The sequence below is a fragment of the Stomoxys calcitrans genome, chromosome 5 (genome assembly GCF_963082655.1).
Source record: "Stomoxys calcitrans chromosome 5, idStoCalc2.1, whole genome shotgun sequence".
NCBI classification, from domain to species: domain Eukaryota; kingdom Metazoa; phylum Arthropoda; class Insecta; order Diptera; family Muscidae; genus Stomoxys; species Stomoxys calcitrans.
Window position 1 is genome coordinate 87,905,617 of NC_081556.1, and position 22,825 is coordinate 87,928,441.

General features: G+C 40.6%; 1 protein-coding gene across 1 annotated transcript; it reads left to right on the forward strand.

Moving 5' to 3' along the window:
* Positions 1–2,718: 2,718 nt before the first annotated feature.
* On the forward strand, positions 2,719–22,203 carry LOC106085441 (caspase-1). Its single transcript, XM_013249691.2, has 4 exons — positions 2,719–3,620; positions 12,910–13,157; positions 20,758–21,066; positions 21,136–22,203. Exons 1-4 carry the CDS (start codon positions 3,439–3,441, stop codon positions 21,381–21,383), a joined length of 987 nt encoding a protein of 328 aa, XP_013105145.1. The 5' UTR covers positions 2,719–3,438; the 3' UTR covers positions 21,384–22,203.
* The last annotated feature ends 622 nt before the right edge of the window (positions 22,204–22,825 follow it).

The following is a 22,825-nucleotide window of genomic DNA, read 5'->3' on the forward strand; positions in this document are numbered from 1 at the left end:
AAAGAATGCAATTACAGAGTCACAAGCTGTGAAAAAATTTGTCAACGCCAACTATATGAAAAATCCGCAATTACTTTTTGGGCAACCCAATAATAACATGAAGAGAATTCAGGTTGGAATGAATTGGATATGGTTTTAATTTGTTTTTAATTATATAAAATTGAAAAGATATACTACGGTCTACGGCTACTCTGAAAAATGACATAATGGGGATATGTTAAAAAGGGATTATATTGTAGTGCTCATGAGTCACCCAGACAAGCGGGATGGGTTGAAAAAAAGTATAATTTGTAGCCAATATATCGTCTAAAGCAACTATTATTACTCCCAAATAACTTTCAATCCAATAACAATTCAATCCAATCCAGTCATCCAATTGGGGATGTCAAATATGGTCGGAATCATGACGCCATCGACTCTAACATTCACTTATCGGTCGGTGTGCATCACAACGTAGGATTCAGGTCTCTATGACCATACTGTCGCATATGATACGACCTCGATGTCCGCAGTAGGTTAGGTTAAAAAGAGGGGAGTGGTATTGAAAACAATTAAGGATTTTGTAAGTAGCAAGGAATTCCTAACTTAAAATATTCTTTTTCGAGGTTACTTTATAGTTTTTAGAGCGCACAACAAGCCGATTACTGGCTTAGGTGTATGTCCATAGCCGCATGGGGCGAATTAATATCTGCAATCCGCCCCATGCCACTATGGACATACCCCTAAACCAGTAATCGGCTTGTTGTGCGCTCTAAAAACTATAAAGTAACCTCGAAAAAGAACATTTTAATTTAGGAATTCCGTGCTACTTACAAAATCCTTAATTGTTATCAATACCACTCCCCTAAGTTGGTTCATGTCTGGTATTGTGTCTCCACCTAAGTGCCAGTATCTGTTAGACGCGAAAGACGGGCAATGGCAAAGGAAATGCTCCAACGTCTCATCATCTTCCCCACATGCCCTACACATGTTATCACTTGCCGCACCGATTGTACATAAGTGAGTTCCCAATGCCATGGCAGCCGGTTGTACGTACCGGATTGACCCGATGGGATCCTCCATCGGCAAGGGCTGCCGTCTCGGTGTACAACACACTGCTACAACAATAACATAAGTGAGCTCGTAATCCTATGTTGCCCGTTATGATACCAATAGCTATACTGGATCCCCCCATAGGATTTTCGCCATCCTACCGACCGTTTCGCTGTTCCCCAATGTTGCATGCGCATTCGTCGCCCACTCCCTTAACTCGGACTGCGTCGACCCGAAAGGCTTCGGGCTAACCAAGTTTATTGACGGCAGTCCTCTGGCCTTCACCGCCAAATCGTCTGCCCTTTCATTTCTCCTTACTCTGTTATGGTCCGGCACCCAAACAATCCGGATTTGCAGTGTAAGGAGATTAACCGGCGTTAATCTCCTTACACTGCAAGACTGTTCGTGACCTTACCGTCCTGGTTGTTATTGCCCTTATGGCAATTTCACTGTCGGTAAAGATGTTCACACTCGACGCGTTCGCGTTACTTTCCGAGAAGAAAGTAGTGGTCACCCATAGGAGTGGCGATAAAATACCCCCGTGTCGTTCCCTGTGCAACTTTCTCCCTTATATTTATGCCATGGGACACACAATTTATCCATCTGTTCCTTAGCATATGGTTTATCCAGTCTCTAAGGACCGGGTCTACCCGGTACTGGTCTAAGTATTGGATCAATTTTTAGCTTTGACGCCTTAAAATACTATTTCACGTATGGAAACACAAAATGACGATCGACTTCAATCGTCAAAGTTAAAAATTGTTTAACTTTTGCGCGTTGCTTTTGTGAGATTTGTTTGCAGAGTTGCAGTTTTAATGCACTTTAAGAAATGCAAGTGCGTTTTTTTTTATCAAATTAAAGCGTTATGTTCAAATAAAATTATCATCGTGGTGCATAAAATGGTTAAATTATTAGTTTTTCTCACTTACCCTACAATGTATAACAATCTGAAAATTCTACTGTCAATGCATTTTTTTTGTTCTGGTAAAGAATTATATGGCCATTGAATTATGGCCTTTTATCTGTAGATGTAAAGGATCTATTAAAGAGCAATTCACTATATAAGCTTCATTCACAATAGTGAAAACAGCTATTTTTGTGATTGAATTCTATTGTGAACTGAATTAAATTTGTTTACATCTAAACTCCCGCGCTCTCTCTCTCTCCTTGTATCTCTTTCCCAGCAACACATAAAAAGCCGAGAATCAGTGATGCCAGATTTGCAGATTTCTTGAATCAAAAATATCAGAGTATCGATTATATGATTTTTTTTTTATCAAAGACCAAAATATAAAAAATTTGTCTAAAAAATCCAGCGTTTGTGAATACGTAAGTGTAGTCTGTATGTATGTATATTCTGTGTGTATTCTGTCTTTTGTACCCATATAGTAGTATAAGTTGCTACTCATTTAATGTGTATTTTTTACCCGGATAAGAAGTATTCTCATGGTGGTCGGTATATTCATTTCGGACGTAATTAGCGCGCTTTTATTTTCAGTGCTAGATATATGCGTTTTATCGTTCAAAATATTTTCCGATTTTTTAAACTTGGAGTGGCAAAATTGCCGATTTTTTTCTTCAAAAGTGCTGATTTTACTTCAAAATAATCTGGCAGCCTGTGATTTCCAGCAAAAGAGTAACAAGAACTGCTCAAGCTCTGCTGCAATGATTGCTGCATTGCATTGTGTTTTATAAATTAAATACAGTGTTGTTGTAACCCGCAATAAAAATAGAGAGAGAGAAATACACGACGCGTAAACGTAGCGTGAATTAAAAAAAAGCAAACAAATACAACGCGTATTTACAAAACGGAGTTCTCCAAAGCCCCAGCACAAACGTACATGAATAAAATTTGAAATTTGTGTTTTCCGATATCATCCGCATCAATTGTGATTAAAAAATGCATAACCTCCAAAAAATCAAACGTCACAAAAAACAGCAACAATAAAAGTTGTTCTTTACCATATTTGTTGTTAGCAAATTTGTAAAAAAAAATGACCAAAGGCTACTTAGAATTGTGGTGACAAATAGCGATAAGTAGTTTCAGTCAATATTTGGAGATTGGAGAAGTAAGACTTCAGCTTCTCGGCCATCAACTGGCCTTGACAATAGTTTCAAGTTCTTGGCGTGTCTGGGTTAGTTGAAGAAGAGTGTGAGTCGTCGTTGACGCAAGTGGGAAAAGGGGTTCTTCGTAGGGAAGTTAAGGACTTTGTACGCATTAAAGTCAATAATAGAGACGCAATAGAGTTTTTCAATATTGTGCTGTGCGGCCACACAGCTGTGTTCTTATCTAGAAACTAAAAAAGGAAAGCAAAAACTGAATTACTAATCATTAGTACTTATAAAAAAAAAAAAAAAAACATTAAAAAGAGCAACAGCAAAACTCGTCGCTTGTAGTCCGCAACAATGACGGACGAGTGCATATCATCAATTGAATATATAACGAAAGCCACACTGAAAATGAACGCTGCCTCCAGTGATGTGGATTGCAGCGGCGATAGGCCTGATGCCTTGGGCATGGGCATTGGAACAGGCGAGGAGACTAATGCCAATAAGACGAATGGAATAGAAATGAATGGAAAAATGAGGTATGTACTAAATACACTTATTGATATATTTTAAGTTTAGGAGGCCAACACAACGCAGAGGTTAGCCGCTAAACGGCTGGTTTCTAATCCTGGCGAGAACGTGAGAAAAAAAAATTCAGCGGTGCTTATTCCCCCTCCCAATGCTGGCGACATTTTTTTTAAATTCATTCTTATTTATTAGTTTAAAATTATTTCAAATTCATAAGTCCCGCGAAGTTTTAGACTTGTCCGCAGGATTAAAATTAAGAGTATTCTGACTATATACAAAAATTTTAAATACAGTTCGTACATGTAGTTCATCTGTTTCTGATATTTTTTTGCCGTTATCGTTGAGTTGAGCGGATGTGTTTTCATTTCGCTTCTCGAAGAAAAATATCCGTATCTCGGAATAGGTGCCTATTCCGAGCCTGTCAGGAGTGGGCTGAAAATGGACTCCAAAGACCCAGCAACTGCGGTGATGGCATCCGACCATAGCATGTTGTCCGTCCCTTCTATAGGTGTGGGTGCCTTGGCACCTGTAGTCGAGAGTAACGTATTAGGCGCTCAACCAGTCGTCAGAATAATCAATGAGGAAGAGACGGATAAACCAGAGGGGTGCATAGTTCGTCCCAGCCTTTAATTAAAGGTGGTTTCTCCGATTCAGCCATCGACAGTGAGGGCATCGAGAGATGAGGGCAGCGGATGATGACAGAAGTCAGCGAGGGCTTCGCTAAGCTGCCAAGAAGACCGAGAAAGCGATCCGAGGCATCATGAAGGAGAGGAGTATGCATCGGCAGCGAAATCAAGCTAAAGTGCAGTGTGTAGCAAGGCATAGAACTGACATTCCATGCACTTCAACCTAATATGACTTAAACGTATATACAAATGAGAAAAAATACGTAGGGATAGGGGCAAATAATTCCAGCAACGAGCAACTCTAACTATCAACGACTTTATATAAATAGAATTCCTAATAAGTGGAATCACTTTTGTGCGGATTTCTGGTAGAACTACTAAACATAAAGCTTTCATACAGAGTAAGCGGTCGCCCATATTTGATGATTTTATGGAACATAAGTAAACGGAATTTGAGGAAATCATCGAATGGTCAACCTAGGAACTGCTGTACATAATTCGAAATGTGGTCACGCCTATTATCATTATAAACAAAGTGCACGATCGTATTCACGATCCGTTTAATCGACGCTAAATGAATTAAGTTAGTACCGGAAAAAACCTCAAGGCCATACAAAACTTGGGACAGCAAAAGGGTATGAGCAAGGCATTTCCTCACAGAAGTAGGCAAGTAGATGTTAGAAGTATAAATTCTTCTCAATGAACTCCACACCCTACAAGAAACCTATTCATTATGAGGTTTAAATGTGAGTCTCGGATCGAGGACAATGGGGGACTGTGACATGGCCATCACGGAAGGGGAAGATGGTGGATGGGATGCATCAATATCGGCAATGCATTCGGTAGGATTCCACCAGATCGTCGGACTCAAGTGGAGGATGTGGTTATCGAGCGTATTTTCGAACATGTGAAGAACTCTGTAGAATCCACCAATACAAAGATACCGTCAAACAGCTCGTCGGAAGGGTCCACACACCGTGGGGTGCAAAACTCGACCTGGTGAGAAAGATGGACACCCCAGCTCACAAACGCAAAGGTCTTCATCAAAATTCGCGATGGAAAGCATGTTGGGATTCTTAGGCATTCAAAACCAAGGTTTGGTCGCAAAGAGAAGGTAGGTCTTCCACAGGGAGGAGGAGGAAAGAACTCTGCTTGTGGTGGACATTGATCAAGTCTCCGTGACAAGTTTGGCTAAGCGCACTACAAGTCCAAGGCTGTCTTTTTCATTGGGTAGACTAGACAAAGATCCTAACATTGGGACATCATTGTGGGCAGTGGCAGGTCACTCAATACCTCCTTACAAACAGAGAGCTGACGTCGACTTTCCCAATAATGGGAATTCTAGGACAAGCGAAGATTATAATATTAAAACAACAGTTAGTGCGGAAGCGAGAGACTAAACACAACCTAACGAACAGGGAACCAACGATGGCACCATCGCTGACTTTCTGAAGATACGGAAGACTAAGATAGGAAAAGATCCTAATATTGAAATATCAGGTAGTGCAGTGACAGGAATCTCCATACAGCCTAACAAACAGGGAGCCGACGTGGAGACCATCACCTAATCCCAAGAAGCCAATGTTCTTAAGATTTGGAAGACTAGGATTGGTAAAGTCCTAATATTGAAACATCAAACAGTGCAGGGACGGGAGACTCAACACAGCCTAACGAATAGGGACCCAACGATGAAATCATCACCGACTTTCTCATGATTCGGAAAACTAGGATAGGCAAAGATCCTAATATTGAAACATTAGGCAGTGCAGTGACAGGAATCTCAATGCAGCCTAACGAACAGTGAGACGATAATGAGACCAAAACCGATGGCCAAGAAGTCCATTTACTGGAGGACCAATGATTGAGATCATCCAGATAAAACTCCACTGGAGCGAGACAGCTACAAACGCTCTGATGGAGAAAATCAACAAGGGCAAGGTTCACATTGCCTTAATTCAGGACCCATTGACGACCCGGAACAAAGTTTTTGTACTGGACCATATCAACTACCAATTATTCTCGGCTAACACAGGTACTCGGCCCAAGATTAATATCTGCACCCTCTTTTCAACCTAACCTTATCTGTTCGCCATAGAGAAAAATTTCTTCGTTGATCTCGCTTTGTGTTACATGTAGGACAGGTTTAAACTGAGGCATTTTTATAAACGCTATCCCATGGCAGCCTGGTTTATTTAGACCAGAGTGACCCAATGGAGCCCTTCATCGGCAAGGGCTTTCGCCTCAGTGTAAAGCATACTGCATTATAAAACATTCTTCCGTCTTTCTTTCTTATTAAATTTTTAACCGCAAATATTTTGCGGATCACTTTACATCTGTTTTTATATAAATAGCTCTATAATCAACGAGTCAAAGAGAGTGATTTCAACACACTTTTTAATACCGGCCAGCGAGACTAGTCACATAATCCGAGAATTCTTATGTTATTTTTTTATATACCCTAATTAGAAATTGCTTAAAAATCGCAAAATCGGAATACTTTTTTAATGAGTAATAGCTTTGTCCGCAAACTCAATTTAAAAGGTATAGTCAATCTGGCAGTAGTAGCCTGTAAGGCTCAATCCGTGATTGGAGAGTAGATCCAATTGTTACAAAAAATATCGCATATTTGGGTCAAAGAGTGTTGAGAGAAAACCTTTTTTGGTTTCGGCAGGATTACAACCGTTTATATGTTTGTATCAAATTCGGTAATACTAAGCCTACTCGCCCAGAAATACGCATTACGCTGTATTATTAACATAAGAGGATAATAAATTAATAATACAATGACAAATAGTGAACGTGATCTTCCTCTTTTCGTAATGGGAGGGGCACATACCGGAGTTCCTTCTCTGCAAGTTTCTGGTCCGTTCCGGAATTGAAAAGAACCCCGGACCCTGCTTCTTTTTGGTTTGCCTGAAGCGGCTCCATCATCGGTCGGTGAGGTGTGTGTGTAACCGGCGCATGGATCTTGCTCTGGAGTATAGTCGCACTGAATATGTTGCAAGGTGCTGTGCGAACATAAACAGCGGTGGGTCACAAGCGTTGTCGTTGTTGGAGTATGCGACCCGTCCGACCTCTCCCGTGTGGTAATATACGCAACTAGCATAATAATTTAATACTCTCGATGGTGAGTATCACCCGACTTCATAACGACTGAGCGCCGGACGTTTATCAATCAGAAGAAGGCCGATTGGGTCGGCTAATAATATAATACTCACCATCGACCGATCACCCGACTTCATAACGACTGAGCGCCGGACGTTTATCAATCCGAAGAAGGCCGATTGGGTTGGCTACTCTCTGAAGCCGACTCCAATCCTTGCTTCAGTGAACTGACATCTTGCTCAAATGTGCTAGTTGCCGAGAGAAAATTCCGAGACATCATTAATGTAGTAGCCCTTCACTTCATACCAGCCGGTTGAATACCCCAAGTGTGGCCTAATTTTACGCAGCAGGCAATGGTATTCGCAGACGAGTGTGATACCATTCGTTGCACGGAACCCATTAACGCCAGAAACAGCGAGCTGAATCTAGAAATAAACAGGGTATTCAGCGAACATAAGCGGAATTTATGACTGGAACATTTGGAGTAATGTTACTTAGGTACCGGTATTAGCAAGCTGTTGTCTACTGTAAAGTCACTCTCGAACCCCGGTATACGGGATGACACTTTAACTGTTTTACTGACATAATTTTGAATGACCCGACGAGTGGTGCACCCTGATAGTGAAAGGGCTAGGAGGAGAGCCATTCGTTGTATTCGCGGTCTCCGAGCCAAAGGACAGCCATCTCAATTTACCATGGACGAAGTTACGAATGTCATCCAAGGCGTTTGGCCCGGACAGAATTGTTTACAATTGTATACGTCCGAATTGTGGGCTAAGGGTGAATTCTAGGAAGACGGAACTGTTCAGAAGGAAGAGAAGTATTCCGGAGTTCTAAATACCCACTATGCAGGGGGTAACTTTGGAGTTGGCTAAATTTCTTGGCTTTATTCTCGCTGGTAAATTGGACTGGAACTTGAACCGAGCCTCGCGGGTAAAGAATGTCTTTGCGGCTCTTTACTCCTCTCAGAAGCTTACAAGAAGTCAGTGGGGTCTACGAACTAGGTTGATTGACTGGCTGTACTCGGCAATAGTAAGGCCAGTTCTGACGTATGGCTGTCATGTTTGGTGGCCGGTGACGCATAAAGGGATTGAGATTCATGGCTGGGGCTATGGACTCTACTGCGACAAGGTCCCTAGAGATTATGATGGGAATCCGGCGGATCGATTTTTTTATAAAGGAGTCGCCGGAGAGGACTCTGTTTAGACTATTGCAGTTTGACCTGTTTAGCAAAACTCCAGTTAGCCATACCTGTATACAGGACAGCACATTGCAAGAACTGCACACGGACTTACAAGTAGGGATGGAAATAGTAGAGCACAGGCTATATATTAGGATATCGACTCTGACGGTATGCGTGATGGCTGCAACATTTTCCAGGCAGAGGTCTTTGCGATAACTAAGGCGGCAGAAATTTCAAGAAGCATTGAAGGCTTTAGTTGGCACGAGTATAAGATCTAAAGTCGAGAGGTCTTAAATTGTCTTCTGAGGAATCAAAATCTGGCTTTATGCTGGGTTCCCGGACATAAGGATATCATAGGAAATGAGAATTCGGACATGCTTGCGGGATCGGGTGCACGCCTTGTTCATGTGTAAATATTGGTTGTATACCCACCACTATCGACAATTTTCCATGGAATTAAGGAGCGTTATAAGGATACACGGTTAAATCGCTGGAATTTAACAGCCGAATGTGAACAAACAAAGCTTCTGTGGGACGAACGCTCGAAATCGAACCTAGTCTGTTGTCAATGGAAAAGTCACATCTGAGTATAATTATCGGAATTATTACAGGACATAATAAGCTTTGTAAACATATGTCTCGTGTTGGCATCAGAAGTGATGACATCTGTCGGTGGTGTCATGAGATCGACGCCTCGGAGGACGTTATTTGTATTTGTATCCATCTAAATTTTGTATCCATCCGACACTTGTTTTCCAGAAGAAACAAAAAAGCCAATTTGGAAGATATTGATTTTGGGTCCTTTTTATACTAAGCCATCAATATATTCTTTATAGGGTTTAATACGTATATTTTGATTAAGCTGCTACTGCAGTCGCGGACAACCAGCGGTATCGAGCGGAAGGTCTCAGTGAGCGACCGGGTTGCACCGGCATTTGCATAGATGTTGAGTATTGAGCAACAGGGGCAAACTTCTCAAATTTCAATGAGTGCAGTCCAATTTAAGTTTAAGCTCAATGATAAGGGGCCTCCTTTGTAGAGCTGAGTGCGAACGGCGTGCCGCAGTGGACACCTCTTTTGAGAGAAGTTTTACATTGCATAGTACCTCACAAATGTTGCCAGCATTAGGAGGGGAAACCACCGCTGAAAATTTTTTCTGATGGTCCCGCCAGGATTCGAACCTAGGCGTTCAGCGTCATTGGCGGACATGCTAACCTCAGCGCTAGTGTAGCCTACGAACATGAACATGAACACTCCAAAAAAATTTGGGTGTCGGCTAGGGGTGCTCTGTAGATTTGGTGCACAGAAAAAAAACCATCTATATTTGTCCGATTAAACATGGTATTTTAATCGGACAAATTTCAAAAAAGTTATCGCTTTAATAATTTTTGACATAGAAATTCGATTTTCTTTTGTATCGCGGCACTAAATCCATACCTGGGAGATTAGTGTCCGTGAAGATAAAGTTAACAACAAGAGCTCTAAAAGAGCAACAAACATTGCGAATTTTGTAAAAAATTATCTATCAAAGTAAAAAAGAAAATGCACAAGCGACAAATCTACAACACCAAAAAGTCCAAAGCGAAAAGTGCAAAAACTAAGAGGGTTGCTGGGTACCCACTTATAGTGAAGGAAGCTCTTAATGCCTAGGATCTAAATCAAAAAGTAAAATATCTTGAGGTACTACTCCTCTCGATTCTTGTTGAATAATTTCCATTCGCCGAGTATCAGCATGGATTTCGAAGACTGCATAGCACAACAACTGCTTTGCATGCCATCAGCGAACACTTTTTCCGCAGCTTTAATCAGCCCAGCCCGACAAACTATTTGAGGACAACGCCATTATGTCCCTCCAGCCAGGCCTGAAACACTGGGTCGGTCAAAGTCAACAGTATTTGAGATAACTGGCATTTAAAGGTAAAGTTAGAATTAACAGAATGGCCGACTGTGCAAAAACTAAGTGGGGTGCTGGGTACCCAGGATCTTAATAAAAAAGCAAAATATCCAAAAAGTCCACAGTATTTGAGATAATTGGCATTTAAAGTTAATGTTAGAATTAACAGAATGGCCCACTGTGCAAAAACTAAGAAGGGTGCTGGGTGCCCATTTATAGTGAAGGAAGCTTTTGATGCCTAGGAACTTAATCAAAAAGCTAAATATCCAAAATTCCAAAGTATTTGAGATAATTGGCATTTAAAATTAAAGTTAGAAATAACAGAATGGCCCACTGTGCAAAACTAAGAGGGGTGCTGGGTACCCTCTTATAGTGAAGGAAGCTCTTGATGCCTAGATATTCATGGTTAAATTATAGACCAAACTGAAGATATTAGACTGTAAAACAAAACACGAAACGTGCGTGAGCTGTTTAAAGCAGTGTTACCAAAAAGATAATAGATAAAAAATTACCCATTATCTTCTCAGCAGCCATTAAACCCCTGGAGAACATATTTCTGAATTCAAAAACCGCCGTGCCCCGCACTGCCAGTCAAAAGGATTTCCACTTTAGGCTCTCATTTCTTTGTGAACTTGTCTGATTTAGCGTATGTGAACATTCGCAAGTTGTTGTTGTTCTTGTGGTTATAGCCGCATTTTTTTAAGTGGAGGTGGCAATCCTCATCAAGCTCCTGTAGGTGAGCAAACTCGTTGCGGTCCAAAGGACCGATCGCCGTGGGAACAGGGTGGCCATTGGTTATTTAAAGGCCTCCATAACTCATACCGAGCATTATAGGCAATCAGTATTTGTACAAGAGCCGGAGCCGCCTGACCTCTCACTGAGACACTCCGCTCGGTACCGCTGATTGTCTGCGACTGCCGTTGCAGCTACTCCGCATGGAGCATTGTACTATCCGCAACCTGAGGACGCTTGCATTTAAGCTTTCCATGACAGCAATGAACACCACACAGATTGGAGCTCAATGCACCAGCCTGAACTTGAGCTTTTTAAAGCGATCTGGTTATTTAAAGGCGTCAATAACTCATACCGAGCATTATAGGCAATCAGTATTTGTACAAGAGCCGGAGCCGCCTGACCTCTCACTGAGACACTCCGCTCGGTACCGCTGATTGTCTGCGACTGCCGTTGCAGCTACTCCGCATGGAGCATTGTACTATCCGCAACCTGAGAACGCGCTCGGTAGCTTGCATTTAAGCTTTCCGTGACAGCAATGAACACCACAAAAATTGGAGCTCAACGCACCAGCCTGAGCTTGAGCTTTTTAAAGCGATCTGGATGCTTCAATGGTAGGAACGCTTTTTAGTTCCTTTTTCTGTTCCTGTAGTATCACAATGGTCTACGTCTAAGTGATTTTGATGGCAGACTGCCACTCCAACTTAATCTAACCGTGAATCTGAAAGACCACAGTGATTATCATAGCATAAAAATATTTTATTTATTGAGTTGCCCAAAAAGTAATTGTGGGTAATATAGTAGTAATATAGTCGGCGTTGACAAATTTTTTCAACGGCTTGTGACTCTGTAATTGCATTCTTTCTTCTGTCAGTTATCAGCTGTTACTTTTAGCTTGCTTTAGAAAAAAAGTGCGCAAAATTTGGTTACATTTGTTTATTTGGCGTCAATTTTAATATGGGTACCACATGTATTGAAAGAAATTCATTTAACAAACCGAATCAACGCTTGTGATATGCACCTTAAACGCAATGAATTCGATCCGTTCGTTGAAAACGAATCATAACTGGGGATGAAAAATGGATTGTTTACAACAACGTTAGTCGAAAACGATCATGGTCCAAGCATGGTGAACCAGCTCAAACCACTTCAAAGGCTGATATCCACCAAAATATGGTTATGCTGTCTGTTTGGTGGTATTGGAAGGGTGTGGTCTATTTTGAGCTGCTTCCAAGGAACCAAACGATTAATTCGGATGTTAACTGTCAACAATTGGACAAATTGAATACAGCCATCAAGGAGAAGCGACCAGAATTGGTCAATCGTAAAGGTGTCATATTCCACCAGGACAACGCTAGACCGCACACATCTTTGGTCACTCGCCAAAAACTGAGTGAGCTTGGCTGGGAACTTTTGATGCATCCACCATATAGCCCTGACCTTGCACCATCAGACTACCATTTATTTCGATCTTTGCAGAACTCCTTAAATGGTAAAACTTTCGGCAATGATGAGGCTATAAAATCGCACTTGGTTCAGTTTTTTTGCAGATAAAGGCCAGAAGTTCTATGAGCGTGGAATACTAAATTTGCCAGGAAGATGGCAAAAGGTTATCGAACAAAATGGCAATTATATATTTGATTAAAGTTCATTTTAAGTTTTATTAAAAATGCATTTACTTTCTTTTAAAAAATCCGCAATTACTTTTTAGGCAACCCAATATGATTTATTTGACTCTAATTTTAATTATTTCATTTTAGTTTTGATACAATGACTGTTGCGCGTATGCCCACCGAACGCAATGCCATAGAATACAATATGAATCACAAGAAACGAGGACTTGCCCTTATCTTTAATCACGAGTACTATGATATACCAAGACTGGAACCACGTACGGGTACCAACGTCGATTGTGAAAAGTTAAAAAAGTCTTTTAAAAATTTGGACTTTGAAGTAACGGCATACAAGGATTGTAAATTGCGTGATCTATTTAAACATATCGATAACGGTGAGTAAGAAGAGATACTTCTAAGAATTGTAGACTGCGAGGGACCACATTATTTTGTATAACACACACACAATCTTTGCAAGCACGTGATAAGGGGCCTAGTATACGTAGTTCTAAATTCTTATCAACAGACATAAAATTCATCTTAATGACGAATCGACCACTTAAGCATTTATCAATATCAATATCAATATCAGTTTAAGTTTTAATCTTTCTTAATTTATTTCAGTGATTATTTTTGCACATTATAGGGAAATTACCACCAATTTATTTCAAAAACAATAATATAAATACAACAACAAATTATTTGTCGATCCATATTCGGACTAACTATTATTTTTTTTTCTTACATATTTTAGTAAGTAAAACGACAACTCGTTTAAAAAGCGGAATATCCCAATACCATACCAATTTTGTTCATTAATTTCGCAACATGTTGCAATATTTCGACGCTATAAAGTACATTTGTAGGATAGGTTAAATTGGAGGGCACGGACGAGCAACCTTGCTTGATTCACTCGGAGACCTTAGCTCCATTGCTGGTCAGCTCTTGGGCCGTCTCGTTTCCCTGCACCCTTGGTAGTCTTCCCTATGGTTTGAAAAAACTTCTTGCCTTTCCTAAACACTCTTGACCTTACGTGGCCATATACTAGTGGCTTCAGCGTTGCCCACGCATATCGTGACAGTTGAAATGTCCGTGAAGATAAATTTAAATTTAATTAAGCAATGACTCAGTACAATGTTTATTGGTTCGCGTTCCTATCTTTTTTCTTCTTATATATAAAAATCAATTTGTGTTTGTTTGTTTGTCTAAAAAGTCTGAACCGATTTTCTTAAAATTTTCTCAGATGGTGCATAATGATCCCGTGGTGAAAATAGGGTACTACATTTTTTGATATCTGAAGGGGGCGCACCCTCCCCGATACCCTAACTTTCAAAAACGCCAGATCTCGGAGAAGAGTGGTGCAATTTAAGAGAAATTTTATGTGCCCTCTTATAGTAACCTAAAAATTTGATATCTAAATTTCGGATGGGGTGCCTAGGGCGGTCGCCCCACCCTCAAAACCTACCAAATATATATAAAGGCTAATCACGACAATAACATTAGAAAACTTAACTGATATCCAATTGTCGGACCAAGTGTTTTGGGGGACCACCCCAACCCCCAAAACACCCCTAAATCTGACATATATCCCGACCATGGCAATATGGGGCTCAAATGAAAGGTATTTGAGTGTAGAATACGAATCTGATATCGAAATGTGATATCAAGTGTTTGGGATGCCACCCATTCCCAAAAACCACCCCCAAACAGGACAATTTTACGACCATAGCAATATGGGACTGAAATGAAAGGTCTTTGGAAGTAAAGCACGAATCTGATATCAATATTCGGGAAAAAATGTGTATGGGCCCACCCCACCCCCATAACACCTAATAGGACGTATTTGCTCAATCCCATGGCAGCCGGTTGTACGCACCGGATTGACCCGATGGAGTTCTTCATCGTCAAGGGCTGCCACCTCAGTGTATAACACATTGCTACAACAACAACAACACCAACGTATTTGCTGACAATGGCAATATGGGGCTTAATTAAGAGGTATTTTAGAGTAGAACACGAATCTGGTAGATATTTTCAGAGTCAAGTCACTGAATGGCCGCTCCGTCCCCCAAACCGAACATGTTCGCCGACTATGGAAATATGGGGCTCAAATGAAAGGTACTTGGGAGTAGACCACGAATCCGAAGTCAACATTCGGGACCAACTGTCTAGGGGACGTCCCACCTCGCAATAACCCCTAAATAGGGCGTATTTTCTCGCCATGACAATTTGGGTATTAAAGAGAGTTGAGCTCGATATTGATAGTTTTTAGGGGCCATACCCTAAGCCGGACACATTTGCTGACTTTTCCAATAAGGGGTTTAAATGAAAGGTATTGAAGATTAGAAAACGAATTTGATACCCAATTTTGAGGTCAATAGCAATATGGGGTCGGAGGCCACCATAGCGCAGAGGTAAACATGTACGCCTATGACGCTGAACGCCTGGATTCGAATCCTGGCGAGACCATCAGAAAAAATTTTCACCGTGGTTTCCCCTCCTATCATTGTGAGGTAATGTGCCATGTAAAACTTCTCTCCAAAGAGGTGTCGCACTGCGGCACGCCGTTCGGACTCGGCTATAAAAAGGAGGCCCCTTATCATTGAGCTTAAACTTGAATCGGACTGCACTCATTGATATGTAAGAAGTTTGCCCCTGTTCCTTAGTGAATTTGCATTTTTGGCAATATGTGGTTCAAATAAATGATATTTGGGAGTAGAGCACGATGTTGATTTATTTTAAGGGCTAAGTGTTTGAGGACCGACCTACACCCCAAAACTCGCCTACATCGGACATATTAACTACCAGGTCAGTGTGGGGCTCAAATAAAAGGTATGAGATTGATACGCACCTTCGGGAACAACTGTCCCAAAACAAACAGCAATTATTTACTGACCATCGCAATAAAGGTATTTGGGAGTAGAATACGAGTCTGATATCCAAATGTGTTGTCGTTGTTGTAGCAGTTTGTTGTGTTCTATCGTCTGCTTGATTCTGTTTCATGTCAAGATCACTGTGCGTCCACAGGGATCTGGGTCTGAGTCGAGTGGGCGGGGCTGGGCTGAGCAGTTAAACAAGTGACGTGTATCGTACGGTTCCTGGTTACAATCGGGACATACATCTTGCACGTCGGCATCAATCCTTGCTCTATAGGAGTTGAGGCGGCTGCATCTGCCGGAACGTAATTGAGCCAGAACTACTCTGGTTTGCAGGGGGAGGACAATTTCTTCAGGTGCAATGGATCGTTCTCCAAGGACTACATTCACCCCATAACCATTTACCATATCTGCTACCGTGTCTGCATGAATGTTGTTGATATGCCGCTTGATCTAGATATCTCATATCCCACATTTGGATTCCACTCCCAAATACCTTTATTTGAGCCCCAAATTTTGATGGTCAGTGTTTGTTGGGTGTTTTTGGGAAGGGGTGGACCCCCAGCAAATTGGCCCTGAAAGTGGCTATCAATTTCGTGCTCTACTCCCCAAAAGCATTCATTTGACATGGTTGATATATATGTACGGCTTAGCCCTGAAAATATATCAGCCTGGTTCTTTACTCTCAAATATCATTTATTTGAACCCCATATTGCCATTGGCCTTAAAATTGGGTATCAAATTTGTTTTCTAATTTTGTAATCTAATCTCATTTAAACCCCATTATAGCATAAGTCAGCAAATTTGTTTGGTTTGGGATATGGGCCCTAAAAACTATCAATGTCGAACTCCACTCTCTTTAAGGCCCAAATAGTCATGGTGAGCAAATACCTCCTACTTGGGTGTTGTTTAATGGTGGTGGGTCTTCCCCTAAACAGTTTGTTTGCAATGTTGATATCAGATTCGTGGACTGCTACCAAATACCTTTCATTTGAGCCCCATATTCTGCAAACATATTCGGTTGGGGGTGTTTTGGGGAGTGGGGCGACCACTCAGTGGCTTGGCCCCGATAATATATATATTAGATTCGTGTTCCACTCTAAAATACTTCTTCCTCCCCATATTGCAATGGTCAGCAAATACGCCCTTTTTGGGTGGTGTTATGGGGGTGGGGAGGCGCCATAGACAATTATCTCGAATATTGATATTAGATTCGTGATTTACTCCCAAAGACCTTTCACTTAATCGTTGTATATTCGTCCTCTTTGGGGTGCGTTTTTGAAAACGGGCAGCCCCCACCACTTGATCCCACAAACCACATTTGAATATCGCATTCGTATTCGTATTCAAATACCTTTTATTTGAGACCCATATTGCCATGGCCAGTAAATAAGTCCTGTTTTTGGGTTGTTTTGGGGAAGGGGTGGACCCCCAGAAACGTGGTCCCACATTTGGATATCAGATTAGTATTCTACTCGCAAATACCTTTCATTTGAGTCCCATATTGCCATGGTCGGTAAATATGTCCGATTTAGGGGTGTTTTGGGGCTTGGGGTGGTCCCCCTAGCACTTGGTCCGACAATTGGATATCAGATACGTTTTCTTATCCTAAGTCCCATATTGTCGTGATTGGTCTAAATATGTGTTTGGTAGGTTTTAGGGTGGGGCAGCCCCCTAGGTACCCCTTCCGAATTTCGGATACCAAATTTTTATTTTTATGGTACTACATGAGAACACACAAAATTACACTTAAATAGCACCACCTATCTCCGAGATCTGACGTTTCTGAAAATTAGGGTAGGGGGAGGGACCGCCTCCCCTTCAGATATCAAAAAATGTAGTACCCTATTTTCACCACGGGGTCATTATGCACCATCTGTGAAAATTTCAAGAAAATCAGTTGAGCCGTTTCTACCACATGCAAACGATTATCGAGCGTCTGTCGACCGTAACCGGCAACTAGAATTCAGTAAAAACAAAATTTTACGTTCCGTTTTCGTGTCAGCTGATGAAATTTAAAGTTTGAAGATATTTCAAAATCAAAAATGTATGTTTAGAAAACTGTATTCTCCTATTCTATGATTTCTCTGTGGAATTTATTACAATTTATTGTTAATAATTAAGGTTGAATGGGAAGCCCATCATGAAAAGGTAGCCAGTCTGACCTGTTGGGAAAAGTAAATGATAAAATGAGACATATGTTGTAACAAGAAATTACAAGAAGGGAGTAGGTGATAAACGCCAATACGGCGCTGTTGTATCCCCTTATTCATGTTAGCACTATGTCGTGAAACTGGGGTCTATTCAGGGATTCCACACATTCCCCCACGCACTTTGATCTCACTGTGCTAAAGCCCACGGCCTAAAGTTCCGCCAAATACACAAACTTATTTCGAACCGGCACGGGATGGTTATAAGCACCACAACAGTTGAAACTTTGAGCTCCAATTTGTTCGGTGTTCATTGTCATTACGAGAAGCTCAGCTGAGAGCTACCGGGCGTGTCCACAGGATGCGGATAGTGGAATGCTTCGTATACGGAGTAGCGACAAATGCAATCGCAAATCAGCTGTATCGAAGGGAGAGTTTCAGTGAAAGGCCGGTTGGCCACGGCTCTTGCTTAAATACTGAGTGCCTGCGATACTCCATGTGCCAAGGCGATTTATTGGCGTCTTTTAATAACCTATGGCCATAACGTTCATACGGCGATCGGTCCTATGTGGACAATTGTGGCTACAACATCATCAACAACAACTGATTTCGAAAATCAGAATTTCTTTTGCGTCTATCGTTATGATACATAGCTCTCCCTGAATCTTTTTGTGTGTCATAGTATACCCCCAATCCAGCCCGTCTCCTGAAACTATCCTCAGTGTGACCACCGCATCCATAGTGTCCAGAAGGGAATCTTGGCCGTATTCGTGCGACTCAGGGCGGTGACTTTTGACCCATCTCCTCGTTGTTATATGCCCTCTCAATATCGCGTACTCCTTCAATTGGAAAGACGTCTCAACTTCTCATGTAACTGCGTGGAGGGCCGTCTTCTCTAACCTGCCCGACCTTTCCTTCAAGTTTTTTTGTTAAAAAAATAAAAAAAAAATAGTGTAAATTTTGTATTGACTAGGATTATATTGTGTTCCCTTTCACACATATGTAATGCGAAAAGAAGTGCGTATGAGTCAAATATATGTCTAGCTTTTATCACATACAGAAAAAAAGTGACGTGGCTAGACAAAGAAGAAAAAGATTCAAGAAAATTAGAAGTGTAGTTTTTATCTCCACATAAAATGTTATGTTTTTGTTATAATTTTAAAGTTACACAAATTTATTGTGAAAAATTTTGCGCTGAAATTGTGTAATACAGGAAAATGTCATATGTGAACAAATAGAATGGATATATACCAAACACAATAAACTGGAGGACATTGTAGAATGCAAAACATGGTATTTATAAATACATATTATTAGTATGACTCTATATTAATATCCATATATAGATTATATTGACATGGGCGCCGAGGATAGAAGATAACACATGTGTATCTAGATTTCGTGGTATTCCACGCAAAATGCTAAGTTTGGTACATAATACGATTGATTTAAAACATTTACATATATAAAATATTTTGTTTATGGACAGTGTCTCTTGCGTGCACCTTTTGATGCATATAAGCGCCCTCTATAGGACAGTAGCGGATATGGGTAAACCACGACCCCTGTCTGAATGACAGTAGGACAGTTGGTTTTGTGTTGTCATTTGGCCAATCGGAGGAAGTTCTGGCTGGGAAGTGCGTCATGATGGGACAAAAGAAGAAAAATCTTTCTTTTTCTTTTGGACTGTGCAGCAAGCTGGAGGTGATCAAGCGAGAGCAGGATTGAGTCTGAACGAGCCGAAAAAAATAGCTAGCTAAATGCAAAGTGCGGTGATGTGATTTGAGACAAGAAGACCCTAACAACCACAATGATGGGCATCTTGGTGTTTTAAAAAAAAGGAGAAGTTTAAACAATAAAAAGCGTGGAAAAGTCCAAAGCAGACACCGTTCTGTATATTTTATTAAAAAAAAAAAAATAAAAATGTCAGGAAGGAAACATAGTCTATATAATTTTTAGATATCGGGCGTAGGCGGACCCTCCCCATTACCCCAAAAACGCCACCCATATTCGAAAGTAGTCCGATGGGCACAATAAGGGTATCAAATAAAAGGTATTGGAGACCAGAAAACGAACATGGTATTAAAATTTGAGTCCAAGTACCCAGCGGAACCTTTTTTATAGCCGAGTCCGAACGGCATCCCACAATGCGAAACCTCTTTGGGGAAATTTTTTTAAATGACCATTCATGGCATTGAACCTCGCAAATGTTGCCAACATTAAGAAGGGATAAACATCGCTTTGTGCGATGTTCTCGCTAGGATTCGAACGCGTTCAGCGTCATAGGCTACAATGTCACGAATTCGATATTCGATATCCCCCCGCGGCACGGGATAGCTGTGAGCACCACACAGGCTGGAAAATTGAGGTGCGATCTGTGTGGAGTTCATTGCTGCCATGAGAAGCTTGGCTGCGAGCTACCGGGTGCGTCCACAGTTTGCGGATAGTGCAATGCTCTATACGGAGTACCTGCAACGCCAGTCGCGGACAATCAGCGCTATCGAGCGGAGAGTCTCAGTGAGAGGTCGGGTGGCACCGGCTCTTGCATAAATAATGAGTGCCTACTATGCTCGATATACAAGGCGAGTTATTGGCGTATTTGAATAACCAATGGTCACCCTGATTTCGCGGCAATCGGTCCTTTGGACCGGAACGAGCTTACTCACCTACAGGAGTTTGACGAGGATTGCTACCTCCACATGCAATGTGGCTACAACAACAACAATCAGGGGGTTGATGCTGTTGTAGCCACATTGCATGTGGAGGTAGCAATCTTCGTCAAACTCCTGTAGGTAGCAATCCTCGTCAAACTCCTGGCTTAGGTTCGCGAAAGATAACTGGTTGTGTGCATACAAATGGATCCGGTCTGGCCCCCCCGCAAATCTTATCATTATTAATTGTCACATTGATTTGATAAATTCCAGCATCCTAACATTTTACCAAAATTTCTAATGTCATTTATATTTCAGCTGCATCGCAAGACCACAGCGATTGTGATTGTATTGCGGTTGCAATACTCACACATGGTGAACACGGTTACCTTTACGCCAAAGATGTCATGTACAAATTGGAATCAATTTGTCATTATTTCACAGCACAAGAGTGTCCAACATTGGCGGGTAAACCAAAACTGTTCTTCATACAGGCTTGTCGAGGGGACAGTTTGGATCCGGGAATAAAACTTCAAAAGACTGAAACAGATGGTGAAACATTCTCCGAAATGACCTATCGCATACCGGTGCATGCCGACTTTCTTATATCCTATTCAACGATTCCAGGTAGCAAGCAGTTGTCAAAATATCTTGTGTGCAGAATATAATCAAAGTTTTTGTCTTTTCTTTTTTAAGGGTTCTACTCATGGCGCAATACATCGGATGGTTCTTGGTACATTCAGTCATTGGTTGAGGAACTAAACAAGAATGGCATCAAATATGACATGCTTTCTTTGCTGACATTTGTCAGTCAACGCGTGGCCGTGGGCTATGAGTCGTGTGTGCCCTCGCGCCCCTTAATGGATCAACAAAAGCAAATACCTTGCCTTACCTCGATGTTAACGCGTATTTTGCGTTTCAACGAGAAACCCAAAACTGCTTAAGGAATTCTTACTTCTTGTATCAATTAATTTTTAACCAAGTGTAATTTAACAAAGTGTCACAATCTTGCGTACAAATTTACATCTAATTTTCAAGAGAAATTGTATAACGTTTTATATTTTCAAATAACAACGACAAAAAATGTCTTACCAAGCAATATATATATATATATATATATACATAAATATATATTTTTTGCATTAGAACAAAATTTATAAAGTAATCATATGTAAATATACATGTAGTTCAAAATACATGCATACATATATAATAACGTTTTACATGTATTTTATAAGCAATATTACAAAATTTGTATTCGAAAAATGTTTCTCTTAGATCACATTATTATCAGAGCGCTACGTTTACGTTTTATATCCAATGTGTATTTCTGTTTACTTTCAACTATTTTCCCCTTGTGGGGAGATGATATATTTTTTGTACGAGATATGGCGAAACATCCATACGAAAGGGGAAGTTTTGCGATTGAAAAGTAAATCTTTTTGCTGTTTACTATAAAGACGTTTTTTTATACCAATTGACAGACATATATATGGGTTTTATGGACAAACCCCTCTATATTCAGTTACGATTTTCATTGTAATTGTTAAGTCGATTATTGAATGATAATTGGTATATATTGAACTAATAAAATTTAGTGCCATTATAGCAGCAAAAAGATTGAAACTCGATCGAAAACATGCCAACTAGCTTGCTTTTAATTAACAATTTAATATAATTTAGTGTTATTAATTTTAAAAAATATTTCCTGTATTGCCTTCCATAACAACAAAATGGCTGCCATTTGTTCTTTTTTAAGACTTTTTGTATTACAAAAAAATTTCTAAAAAATTTATTAAAAATGAATTCAAGCTAAAATCATCAATTGCCTTCCTTGTTTATTATATCCTCCACCATAGGATGGTGGCATACTAATTTTGTCATTCCGTTTGTAACACCTTGAAATGTTAATCTAAGACCCTTATAAAGTATATATTTCTAACCATGTCCATCCGACCGTCCGTAAAAATCACAATAGCGGTCGAACGCGTAAAGCTATCCGCTTGCAATTTTGTACAGATACTTAATATTGATACAGGTGGTTGGGGATTGTAAATGGGCTATATTGGTTCAGATTGAGATATAGCTCCCATATAAACGAATCTCCCGATTTGACTTCTTGAGCCCTTACAAGCAGCAATTTTTGTCCAATTTGGCTGAAATTTGGCATGCAGTGTTCTGTTACGACTTCCAACAACTGTGCCAAATCAGTCTATAACCCGATATAGCTCCCACGTAAACCGGTCTCTCGATCATCCTTGTTCGGTTCCTAGAGCATTTAATTTTTCCTGTTTTGACAGAAGTTCGGTATGTAGAATACAATTATGCCACAATCACACATTTTTCTGCCTAACTTTTAAAAACAAGGGTTTTTTGTGTTCTATTT

What these genes read in the sequence shown, in the direction of transcription:
- LOC106085441 (XM_013249691.2), top strand. Translation starts at nt 3,439, where the DNA reads ATGACGGACGAGTGCATATCATCAATTGAATATATAACGAAAGCCACA. An exon ending in ATTTAAACATATCGATAACG is followed by an intron (nt 13,158 to 20,757) that starts GTGAGTAAGAAG and finishes TTTATATTTCAG; the next exon opens with CTGCATCGCAAGACCACAGC. An exon ending in ATCCTATTCAACGATTCCAG is followed by an intron (nt 21,067 to 21,135) that starts GTAGCAAGCAGT and finishes TTCTTTTTTAAG; the next exon opens with GGTTCTACTCATGGCGCAAT.